Raw genomic sequence first — 12927 nt, forward strand, 5'->3', positions numbered from 1 at the left:
TAGGGAGATGGATGCAGAGCAGGAGGCTTTGATGGTATGGGCGCGTTGAAAGAATGGATGGGAGTTCTTGTATTAGATGTAGAACTGCTGAGGTAGCAAAAATCAGTTTATCAGGGGGGAAGCCAAGGAAAATATGGAAGGAAGTGATTAAAAATGGACTTGAGAGAAAGAGGGATAAAGACCTGGCGAGAGATGGGTTAATTCCAAAGTCAACTTCTTAAAGCCGTCCAATGCATGCCAGCATATTAAACCGATGATAAAGAAGTGTCTCCTAGATGGTTCAATCCTCACTACATGTGATACTAAAAGTGTGATTAAGAACTACTTAAGACTTCTATCTGGTCATGACTTTTTGTGCAGCACACTAATGACTTGTTTGTTTACACTGCACCTGGTGGTGGTAGTCTTTTTATTTTGAGGTTTGTGTTTTGTTTTATTTCTAGTTAAAGCTTCAAAACCAAACTCAGATAGCAACCATGGTATTAAATATAACAGCCGACCTATTTTGATTGACGAAAAAAGTTGAACTAGTAGGTATATAAAACATACACTGGATAATAAAGGTTTTAAAATCATAAAAAACTATTTCAGCGACAATTTTAAATGTGATATTCGTTCAAAACCGTGCTGAATACCCCTAAAAATCAATGTTACAACGTTTAAGACTTTAGTTGGTACTCTAGCGCACATTGACCATTATTCATTTCAAACGAGGCACATGAGATGTAAAGAGGTACTGTGAATATACCTGTAGGGAGTTGAGCAGTGAGATGTGTTCATATCTGAACTTCTGTGTGTTAGTACAGTTAAGAAAACAAGGAGGGTCTAGCAATGTATTCGAGTAGAAGGCTCTCCGGCATTGGGGGACCTCTACAGAGAAGTGGGATTTTGTTGCTTAGTCGGGGGCATTTACATTAAGTGGGAATCGATGTTACAAGTTCATTGGAGCACATTCCGTTGAAGTACTTGTAAAACAAGCACAGGGATGCAACTTTGCAGTGATAGGATGGAAGCTGGAACTTGACAATGCAAGACTTATTAAATTGCAGACTCTTTATTATATCCTGGACGACAGGTGTCCTGTTCGACCAGTTTTTGTTATTTCTCTTGCTTTCTCTCTCTATCTATCTATCTATATATATATATATATATATATATATATATATTAAAAAGTTTGACTCGTGTTCAAGTAACCTACATCTAAAATTTCAAGTGTTCAGACCTAAAATTGGTGGAGGAGTTTGGTAGAGTTTGCAAAGGTAAACTCTTTCAACTTTGACCTCTTGGCAGCCAAATTGTCGCCCAAAAACTGATTAAAAAGTGTGCTGCTTGTCTGAATACCCTTTATGTAAAATTTCAAATGTTTAGACTCAAAATTGGCTGAATAGTTTGCTAGAGACTGCAAAGGTCAAATCTTTTGAACTTTGACCCCTAAAGCCAAATTTTCGGTCAAAAACCAATTGAAAAGCTTTATCTATGTCTGAATACACTTTACGTAAAATTTAAAACATTTAGACCAAAAATTGGCTGAGTAATTTGGTAGAGACCGCAGAGGTCAATTGTTTTAATTTTGACCCCTTAACATTTATTGTTTTAGGCTCGAATCAAATTAAAGTTTGATCCATGTCCAAGTAACATACATGTAAAATTTCAATTGTTTCGACCCAAAATCTGCGGAGGAGTTTGGTAGAGTTTTCAAAGGTCAAATTGTTGAACTTTGACCCCCTTGACAGGCAAATTTCTACCAAAAACTGATTAAAAAGATTTTCCCAAATCTCAATACCCCTTATGTCAAATCTCTAGTCCGTAGACTGAAAATTGACAGAGTAGTTTGGTAGGGAAATGTACACGCACACACCGACAATTTCGCTTATATATATATATATATATATATATGAGAGAGAGAAAAGAAATTAAAACTGTAAATAAAAATTTACAATTAAATTTGTTATTCGACCGAACACTCTTGCAAACAATGTTCATAGTCCTTATTCCACAGTTTCAAGAATGCTGTTCTTGCTATTCTTCTCATAAGAGGACAGAAAGAAATTAGCAAATTATAATTGTAGCTAGGCTAGAATTTGCTGGTTGAGGCATTAGATGAAACTACAATTTATGATAGTCATAAATTGCAAAATGTTCATGTCCGTTAAGAAACGTGTGAAAAAAATGTGGGAAATGTGCAAAAGAACAAAAACAAACCGGGAATAATATTCATGCTTATTTGAAGACTCTTTCAATGGTAATCCGAAAAGCAAAAATAGAATTTTTTAAAAGGAATCCAACAGTCAGAATTTAAAATCCAGTGGTAATATAATCCGGTAGGGAAAAATTGAAAAAAATTTTTCATTCAATCAGTAAAATCCAAAGATAGTAAGGTTGATCTTCAGAGAGATTAGTAGCTGATACACTGGCCCATATGTGGTGACAATATTCTATGCATGGGTGAATGGTAGCTTTGTAGAGATATAGGATCTAGCACAGTAGAGGGAGCCCATCTTCTTTATAGTAGTCTTTATATTGTCTTATATGTATTTGTTCCAATTCATGTTACTGGTGAATGCTAGATCATGAAGTTTGAATGATGAACTCTTAGTGCTATTATCAATTCCAATTTGTAGCTGGAAAGATCCTTTGTAATTTGAAGGAAAGGAGCTTTGTCTTAGTAGCATTAAATGGTTTTAGTATTTTAAATTCTAACCTTCTCATACTCTGTTGTGGATACTAATTGCAAGACTGCTAGCCCTGTTATATGAGGTGCCTTCAATAAGTTTCCAGACTTTTCATATGAGAACTTTTATTAATCGTATACTCATGAAACTCTAGTTCAAAGTAATCTCGTCTGGCTGCAAAGCATTTTTTACATGGTTCCAACAACTTGTGGAAGTCCTCTTTTGTGAGAGTCAATGACTTTCATCACAGCCTCTTTCATCTCCCCAATTGTCTTATAATGGCAGCCTCTAAGGTTTTCCTTGAGCTTAGGGAATAACCAAAAGTCACAGGGACCAAGGTCTGGAGTTTAGGGAGGGTGAGGAATTGTCTTGATGCCCATCTTGGTCAAATAGTCTGTGACAAAGATGGAGTTATGAACTGCACCCTTGGATCAAACTTCACGCAAATCTTCTGCATCTTCAGTTCCTCACGAATAATTGTATGTACAGTTTTCATACTGAATTCAAACCGTGCACTTATTGTCTCTATGGACACACGACCATTCTTATCCATGAAATTCTTTATTTGGCCAATCAAGCCTGGTGTTCTGAAATTCTTAGTCCTCCCACACCTCATTATCCCTCACAGACTCCCTGCCTTCCTTGAATCTCTTATGCCACTTAAAAACTGATGTTTGATTCATACAAGATGATCCAAAAGCCGTCTGAAGCATTCCATACGTTTCTGTGGCATTTTTTTCCAAATTTAAAATTGAATTTTATTGCATATCGTTCTTATAAAGTGTCATCACGTCTAGATTGCATTTTTTAAATTCACCAGCTGTAGCAATCTGGCTTTAGTAGGGTGCATTCCAATTCCTGCTATAGCTGTTTATTTGAACCTAAAATCATAAAAATTGGTTAGTCATCTAAGAATGTATCGCAGTAACATACTGAATTTTCAAGAGTCTACAACAATTTTAAATGCCTGTATAAAAAATCTGAAAACTCCTAAGTAGGGCCTTACAAATAACTCAAATATCTTGAAAAAAAAAAATAAAAAAAATAAAAAAATAACCAATAAAAAGATTGAATATTTTTTTTCTTATGAAAATGTATCTTTATTCTTTCAGGGTTCATCGGACAGTTGATTCACTTCTGAGTGCTTCAAGTGGTTTTACGAACTATCGAGGACTTTTGAACCTATGTGTCTTACTACTGGTGAGTATTTTTGCTTCTATAGAGTTTAAACTGAACCAAACCGACTTTTCAGAATTAAAATGTAGATTAGAGTTAAATAAAAGTTTTGTTTAAATTCTTTAAAAGTACCATGCTTTTTAACTGTTAAAAATTTTTTAAAACTTTTTTTTTTTTTAAAATTCTATTTATTAAAAAAAATCAAAACTCTCTGTACATGTGCAATATGATATTGTTATCAATGTATTTTTGTCATAACGGAAATTTATGCAATTATTTTAATATTGAAAAATAACATCACTCTATATTTGAGATTGATTTTACTAAATGAAGCCAGGCAATACCAGGTAACTCTGCTAAATGAAATTCTTTTAACCATCAAAATAATGATAAAAAATTATCAAAATGACATCAACACTTAAATCTGATTACATTAGATCATGCATTGTGGAAAACAAGACCCCCCCCTCTCCCAACCTGGTAAATAATGTTTGTATAGATTGTGTGCTACGTAATGGCTAGGTAACTTTTTTTTTTATCATAGCTTTACATCACTTCGGAAGAGGAGGTTGCAAGAACAAACCAGAGTATTCTGAAAAAATCTGACCCAGTCAGTTCAGAGTTTACTAAGAAGTTCCTACATGTAGAACATATTACCACAAGATTGCTTCCTAGAGGATTGCAATATTGTTTCAAAATCTAATGTCAATCATTTGTCATTAAGTATCCTCATAAATCAAATTTTATTCATCCTATTGATTAGTGCATTTATTTTGGATTGTTATATCAAAAAGAATATTTTTAACATTATGAACAAGGTTCTCAAAATACAATTGTGAATTACTTAGGACTTCTACCGAATCATGGTTGACAGAACGAGAGCATGCTTCCCTCGTGGATTAAATGAATATTTCTGTTAGAAATTCTGTGCAGATATCAGAGTTCAGCAGAAGGCTTCCAGTGTTCGCTAAGATACACCTGAAGAACGTTGAAAATAGCACTCGAGATGAGAAAAGTAGTCCAAAGAATCTAAATAATGCGAATAATCAATCCTCATCTCAAAAATTCAGAAACGTAAGAACAAAAACTTTTCTTTCTACCACAATTGCAAAGAACCTTCTTTCGAGTATCTAACATCACATGGAATTTTCATGAGCATTTTCTTTTCAAGAACTTCCCATCTGTGGATTATTTCCCTGTGGGCTACAACATGGTCATCTTCAAATTCAATGTCAATGAACACTTATAGACTGTTCTCATGAGTGCTCACATGTTCATTATGTTCAGGTATTTGCAATCATTATTTTTTTTCTTTTTCATTTTACTTTGATCGAAGTTCTCAGAAATCGGGGGTAGGGAGCATGTTTGAGGCTAACATTCAATCTCTGTATGAGACGCATAGATATTCGAATATTTCATTATAATTTTTTTTTATCTCTCAGACACTGAGTTGGTAAAGAAATCGAAAACATAATTTTTATTTCCCCAATTGACCATTTTTATATGTTGTGTATTTTTCTTTTTGGTCTTTTGGTTTTACTGGATTCCAGGACAAGAATTCATCTAGTCTGGAGTGTCCAACTTCGTATTACTACTTGAAGTAACATCACTTGGAGAAGGTGCACCATTCCTTGTAAAAACTAGTGTGGGTTAGCCATACTGAGATCTTATTTGGGCTGTGAATACTATGTGATTTTCAATATTTGGTACGGAAAAATATCCTCCTGCCAGGTTTTCCTGACAAACCCCTGTACAGAGAGGCCTTAGACTCTTGAGGATAGTGTCTTGCAGACATTCAAGTTCCTTCCAGTAGGCATTCAAGTTCTCTTCATTTAACTGTCTACCTGCATGTGGTGAATGAGTTGATTCTAGTCAAGAATATGATAGAAATTTGTTATTTGTGACTAATGATGACCAACAACACATTTCACCCACATTTTTAAATGACCCTGTGCCTGATTTGTTGGTTCCCAGACAAAGGAGGGATTGGACCTAGTAATTCACTCCCGTTTGTCTGTTCACTTGTTCTCACTTTTCTCAATAACCACACCTTAGATGTTTTTGAAATTTTGCACAAACATTAGTTAAGGTGAAAGTAAATTTTTGCCTGAATGGATTTTCCAGGATAACTTTGGTTGCCCCCCCCCCCTCCCCCCGGGGCATTATAGGGGTAAAATTGCCCTCAAATTGTTTATCCATTCATGTGTTTACCCTTTTCTCAATAACTATGCCTTGGATTTGTTTGAAATTTTGCATGAACTCGTGGTGAAAGTAATTTTTTTACCTATGGAGGGGGACCCCACATGCTCAGCTTGTTGCTAATGTCAATTTGTTTCGACAAGTAAATATTTCAACAGTTTTTTTTTTTTTATTTTGACACTTGTTCTCAAGTGGCTTTTCAACCTTAATAGGTAGTGATTCGTTAGTAAAAAAAAAAAAAAGAAAAATGCACAAAAACAAACAAGAAACCAAAAATAAAGACTAATGAAGAAATTTTTTTTTTTTTTTTTTTTGTAACTCGAAAGACTATTGGAATATCAACCAGTGACTGAAACACAATATCTTTCTGATTAACTCAGAAACCAAAAATTGTAATGGAGAACTAAATATGCAAAAAAAAAAAAAAAAAAAAAAAAAAAAAAAAAAAATGTAACTGTGTTAAAAAAATTCAGAAGAAACGAAAAAGAAAAAAATGGTAATAAGTTTTAATAAATTAAAATATTTCTAAAGGCAAATAAGGAATGTGTCTTAGAGTTTTAAATATTTATATTTATTGTTCAGAATTGTAAATGTAAATATTTTTATTCTTTTCGCGAGACGCTGTTATGAAATCAGGTCAAGATATGAAGTGTTTTGAAAATAAAGGATAGCAAAATACTGGGTGGCTTTTTTTTTTTTTTTTTTTTTTTATCAGCTTTTATGGGTTTGTTTATGGTGGTGTCTTGTATGCATTGGCGTCCAAAGGTGGTTGGAGATGAAAGGGTAGTGGCTACCAGGCATCCAACTTGGAGAGAGGGGGCATCCAATTATATTCAAACGATCTTCCTTTCTAATAAGATTTTTCAGTACTAGGATTTGTACTGGAGTCCATGCTTTTACAAAATTTGATCTAAACCAAACCGACTTATGCCAAACCTTAAACTTAGTTTAACATCAAAAAAACAGTTTAGTTCAAAATCTGTACAAGTATCCTTGCATTTTAAGGCATACTATCAAGGACTTGGACCTGCACACCAGTACTTGTCTGTCCATTGATGGTGGTAGTGGTGGGTTTTCTGCCTATTGAGAACAACAAAAAAAAAATTAATTTCTCTATTTTATAAAACTTGCACCATTTCTTGTTCTAACAGTGAGATTAAAACACTGGTTTTAACTTTGCACAATAGGACAATATCTTTCTAATATACTGATCATGTTCATATGATCAAAGTCATAAGGTTAATACCTTTTTCCTCTTGGACAGTGGTGAGGCCCCATTTGGGAGCTATGGCGAATGTGGAGTTAACCCTTAGTTACCATTGCTCCCAGGTCCACTTCAGTCCGGAGTGGTAATACCTGTGGAAACATCTGGTGCTACCAGATCAGGCTGTCGGAAGATACTGGCTTCCTGATCAAAAATGCATCAAACATTAATGTTACTTTTTCCTTTCCTTTTGCAAAACTCAATTTTGTTCTTCAAGGACAATTTTCTTCAAAGCAATTAAACCAAACACCATGAATAAATATTTGAACATATAAAGAACTTGATTCATAAAAACTTTTACCAAAATTATTGGATTTGGAATAGCTAAAAAATGGTTGATATGGCATAAAACCGACGGGATGCAAATCAGAATGTCTAATCTAATAGGCTGCGTAATTTCAGCCCCTGTTGCATCACGTTGCTTACTTTACCAGTACTTCAACGGATTGATGAACTTGCTGCACTTTTAACCCTACAGCATGAATACTTCTGGTTTCGCTTCCAGACATTATTACATTACATACTCATACCTGATAGTCTCCTCTTGGTTGACAGTGGTAATGCTCTGCTGGTAGTAATGGCTGAAGTTCCATTTACAAATTGTAAAACACACACACAGTTATTAAATACTCCTCCCCTTCAACAAATATTTGGGAAGATTTTTTTTTTATTTCCTTCAGTTCTGCTAATTGATTTGTAAAGTGTTAAGATAGAATTTTTTTTTTTTTCATAATATTAATATTTTTAAATTTAGACGATCAAGCATATTTATCGATCTCAACAAATTCCAGTATCGAAACTCGTCAGAAATAAACCTTGTTACTGAAATTGAAGATCTCGACGAAAATGTAGGTAAAAACATAAAAATGTCCAAAAACCGATTTTTAAAATTTTTCTTAAATATAATAAAATATAGAAAGTAAGTGTAGGTTTACTTAACACGATTAAACAAAAGTATGAATTTTTCACGTATCAAATGAAATAAATGGGCATTTGTCTAAATATAAGGAACGTAATACAACGGGTGGGAGGTCTTCCAATTAAGTAACACGTTTACTTTTGAGGAATTTTCGAACTGGAAATTGCTTGGATTGGTAAATACGTTAGATCACTTAACCGATAAACTCTTAAACACATAACACTGAAATTAACAGGAAATAGTAATCATACACCAAGAATGGTTTCGGCAAGTTGAAATGCAAAACGTTCATTTCATCTTGTTAACATTTCTTTCTGCACATGACCAAATTCGTTTCTTCAAGTCGTTTAATATTAAATCTTATCTACCTCTTGATAGAGAATATGGCTGAAACTCTAAATGTTTTGGCTTTGATTATAGCTGATGGCACCCAAGTTATTTTAAACTTTTAAATCACTCCCTTATATTAGGTACAATATAATATTCAATAGAGAAAAGGCTCTGTAATAATAAATACGAAATCTGCATGAATTAAAATATATTTAAGCATATTTTACGACCCATTAAGGCCGGGCACTTCTACTAGTAAAAGACTAAACCGAGATTAAATTTTATTAAAGTGTCTTATGTTTCACTTTCTAACGTTAACTGTAAGTGGATAATTTGTACCATTTTTGTATAATTAGCTAGAATACCTGTCCTTGGATGGGTAAAATTCTCTAATTCGCCATCTATAATATAAAGCTCACCTGGCTGTTTAAATGTATGTCTATGTTTGTATGTCTAAAACTTTCTACAGAGACGACGGACTTTCATGAGATTGGTATCGTTTTGAAGCTTAACCCTTCAGACGACAAATATCAAAAAATTGGCAAAAAAACATTAATTCTTTCACCCTCAACTGGGCACTTTTCTACAAGGAGGAGGTCACTTTTTTTTTTTTTTTTTTTTTTTTTTTTGCCGATATTTTCGAAAGTCATCCCCTCTTTGATTGACTAGCCTTCATTACGCAGTTTGGCAATGGATGCAACAGCAAAGACATTTTTTTTTTTTTCCACATTCTTTTCCTCCTTTGTGGTACGGGTTCAAGCCTGCTTGCTTACTACCACTTTTTAAAAAAAAAATTTATTTAGTTTTTGATCAACACACACCTCCAAACACTCAGACAACGCCGGGCACTCAGGCTATTATGATACTAAAGCTCATGTCTAGAATGCTTAGTTCAATTTGAATTAAAATAATGTTTGTTATAGAAAATATCTAAAATATAAGGCTTAATCATAAGGAGTCTTAAGAAATTGAAATTCAGGAAATAAAACTATAACAAATCCCCAAATATCTGACTCTATTGAACAGTGCATCAATACTTGATATTTGACTGGGAAAGTTTCTGAACGTTCATATCAGAATTACTCTCTACGCTCTGTTTTAAAGGAATGCTTCTCCTATAGCATCTGACTTGATTGGTTTACCATCTGCATAGACAGCTACATATCCTTTAAGAAATTCCAATAGCAACTGAACAGCTAGTACACCCCTGAATGTGCTACACATAGAAACCACTACTTCAATTGCTTTAAACGTAATGGATGTTTTGAAACTAGAACTGCCAGCAATCACTGCAAAATGATTATAGAAAACACGAGAAAGTCGTATGCTCCATCCATAAAATACAAAGTAGAACAGAGGCTTGGTTTCCATGAGTTCTATTGAATAACAAGCAAGGTAGTGAACAGATGTGCATCTTCTATCTCAACCATCTTCAATGGGCCTGAGGTGATTTCGTCAGCATCTGACAAAACCAAAATCTTTCCCAAGAACTTGCAGCAAATTCAACCTTATGTAATCAGAACCACCTACTTCCTGAATTTCCTCTCAAGACTGAAAATGATCTGAGCAACATCAACATATCTGTTGATGTTCCTACGGTCAAGAATTTTGATGTCAGCAAAGCAACTGGTTCTGACAATATTCCAGTTATAGTACTCAAAAAGCTTCAACTAGAACTAGCACCAATTCTTGCTAAGCTGTTCAATCGATACCTAATAGAGAAATGCTTCCCAACACCTTCAAAAACCCTCATTAGTTTGCTCCATATTTAAAAATAGTGGAGAACCGTCTTCTGCATCTCCGTATAGACCAATTAGTCTTCTGTGTATCACGAGTAAGTTGTTTGAATCCATGCTAAATAAAGAAATTGTCAACCACTGCTGCAAAAGCAACTTATTCAGTGACAAGCAATATGGTTTAGATACTGTGCGGTCTACAGCTGATGTACTGACTGTAATTTCACATAGGATCTGTGAATCTATTAATGGGTTTTTTTCGACCAATAGCTCTTGATATATCAAAGGCATTTGATAGGATTTGGCATAAAGGTTTACTTCACAAGATTTCCAGCTATGAAATATCTGGAAGTGTTTTCTCAATCACTAAATCTTTTTTCTCCAATAGGTTTATACAAGTAGTTGTCGATGGGCAAAAGTCTGAAGCTCAAAGTATCAATGCTGGTGTGCCTCAAGGATTCAACTGGACCCTTCTCTCTTATCTTTATCAATGATTTCCAAAATCACATTCTAAGTTTATTCGTAAACATATACCATCTATGGCAACACTTCAAAGATCAACAGCAACCAAGATCTCTGAGTCAGTCTCTCTCTCTCTCCTCTGATCTTGAGCATGTGGTGCAGTGGGGCAAAAAGTTAATTTTAATGCATTTAAAATCAAGCTTTTTACCTTTCCACCATAAACATTCTGATCTTCACTTGGCCCCAATTGATATGAATGGCTCTTTTCTCAAAGAAGCTTTTTAAGTCTGCTTTCACTCCTTATCTGAAATGGAAAACTTGCATCAAATCTATTGATTTCTGGAAAAATTGTATCATTTTACCTTTGCAGAAGGTATCTCACTCCTGAGGCATTCCTCTATCTTATCCTCTAGTGGCCTTCAGCTCTTGATAAGTGGTCCTCGCTGTGTGTCTTTTGAATTTATATATATAATTTTGAATTCACCAATTAAACATTTTTAACTGTCAACAATTAAATTTTTTTTTTCATTTTTTTTTTTTTTTTTTTTTTTTTTTTTACAAGGGAGTCCTCTTGTAAAAAAAAAAAAATGTTTAATTGGTGTCTAATGATTATAGAATGAAATTAAATGCAAGTTTTAAGTATTTGAATTTTCTAATGAGATTTTATGCACATCCTATGCCTCCTAAAACGCTTTTCTTTTTCGAAAAAAGCTAAATTTAGGGAACATTTGTTGATTAATATCTAAGACGTCAAAATTTCACTATCTGAATTTTCACAAAAAGCTTCCAACATAAAACTAAACTAGAGCCAACATTATTCACACTTAAACCTATCAGTTGTGTTCGAAAATTCATAATGATCTGTTGATTAGTTTAGGAGTAATTCTTGTACATGGAAATATATACACATCTAACTTTTCTATAGATATTGCAAAATAAATTCTGCATATTTCCTCTATGATCAAGGGATGTGACAGATTAGTTGTTAATTCAAAATCGACCTACTTTCCTAAAATTGTTCTTGCCAGCAAAAAAAAAAAAAAATGGGAGCGAAAAGGAAACCTATCAACAGGATGCAAGATCAGACCAAATTTTGTTCATTGGTATTTGAAATATCTTTCTTTCACCAACATAACCTGTGGTGATATTGTGAATGTGAAGTACTGCTCGTCACTCAGGATTTAATACTAATTATTTTTTGACCTTGAAACTAAGTTGACCTTTATCTGTGATGAAGATGCCAGAAGCAATGCTGCTACTTTTGTTTGCTTGTTAAGCAAATTGGACTTCTGCATAGATCTAACAATGTGCCTCATGATTATCTGGTCTGTATGAAATCTTCCTGGTTGGTCATATTCATTAAACAAGAAAGGTTAGGTCCAGAACCCGAAAGGAATAATACAGAAGGTTGGTTGTTTTTGGCTTATAGCATATCAACCCTTTTCAGGTTATTTAATGCCAAATCCAGTGATTTTGAAGAAAATTTTTTTAATAGAATATATATATATATATATAATTTTTTTTTAAGTCTGTTTCTATTTAACCCATAGTTGGGACCCTAACAGGTACTACCACTTCGGTTCAGAGTGGACCTGGGAGCAATGGCAATTAAAGGGTGGCTCCACACTCCCCAAAACTCTTAAGCTGGGGCCTCACCATCGGATATAGTTTAAGGTCATATCCAGGACCAGTACAGAAGGAGCATTGCAACTTTCACTCTAATTGAGTTCTAGCAGTTACGTTTTTGCTTGGGACACCCTTATGTGATTTTGATTCCTTCTGGATTTTCACCAGACCCCTATTTGTAATAGAGCCACTAATGTTGGGAGCAGCAGCTGCAGTGTATAACATATGCAAATAATCAAACCGGCTGCATGATGACCTTACAGAAAACAGACATATGTGGCAAAGACCAAGAGGAAGAGCATTGGGTGTTTGGAGGAGTGGTGTTTGAGACGTGACAAGAAGCACGTGTTCAAGACCTCGGTGACGTCACAGGAGGGACGAAAAGTTGCACCTGACTGGAGAAATATTTAGAAAAAATGCGTTGTTGGAAATACCAGATATAAAGGCTTTTATTAATTTTTTTTCCTTTCTTCTGTTTCCTTGCGATCGTCTACATGTTGGGTCTGTTAAAAGGTAACACCTTTTTAAAAACGTGTACTACGT

At 34.2% G+C, this 12927-nt stretch overlaps 2 protein-coding genes across 4 annotated transcripts in view; one reads left to right on the plus strand and one right to left on the minus strand.

The window, feature by feature from the left end:
* Window positions 1-12927, minus strand: part of LOC145277982 (TBC1 domain family member 20-like) — a 129461-nt gene that overhangs the window by 109497 nt on the left and 7037 nt on the right. The window lies entirely within an intron of this gene.
* The window catches only part of LOC145277981 (diacylglycerol O-acyltransferase 1-like), a 117247-nt gene that overhangs the window by 28722 nt on the left and 75598 nt on the right, over window positions 1-12927 (plus strand). For both annotated transcript variants that reach the window (XM_080130120.1, XM_080130121.1), the window contains exon 2: window positions 3785-3872. In XM_080130120.1, the coding sequence (XP_079986246.1) occupies window positions 3785-3872 (88 nt within the window). The remainder of the gene's footprint in view (window positions 1-3784; window positions 3873-12927) is intronic.

The sequence above is a fragment of the Euprymna scolopes genome, chromosome 6, assembly GCF_053919585.1.
Source record: "Euprymna scolopes isolate OS-2025 chromosome 6, ASM5391958v1, whole genome shotgun sequence".
NCBI lineage: Eukaryota > Metazoa > Mollusca > Cephalopoda > Sepiida > Sepiolidae > Euprymna > Euprymna scolopes.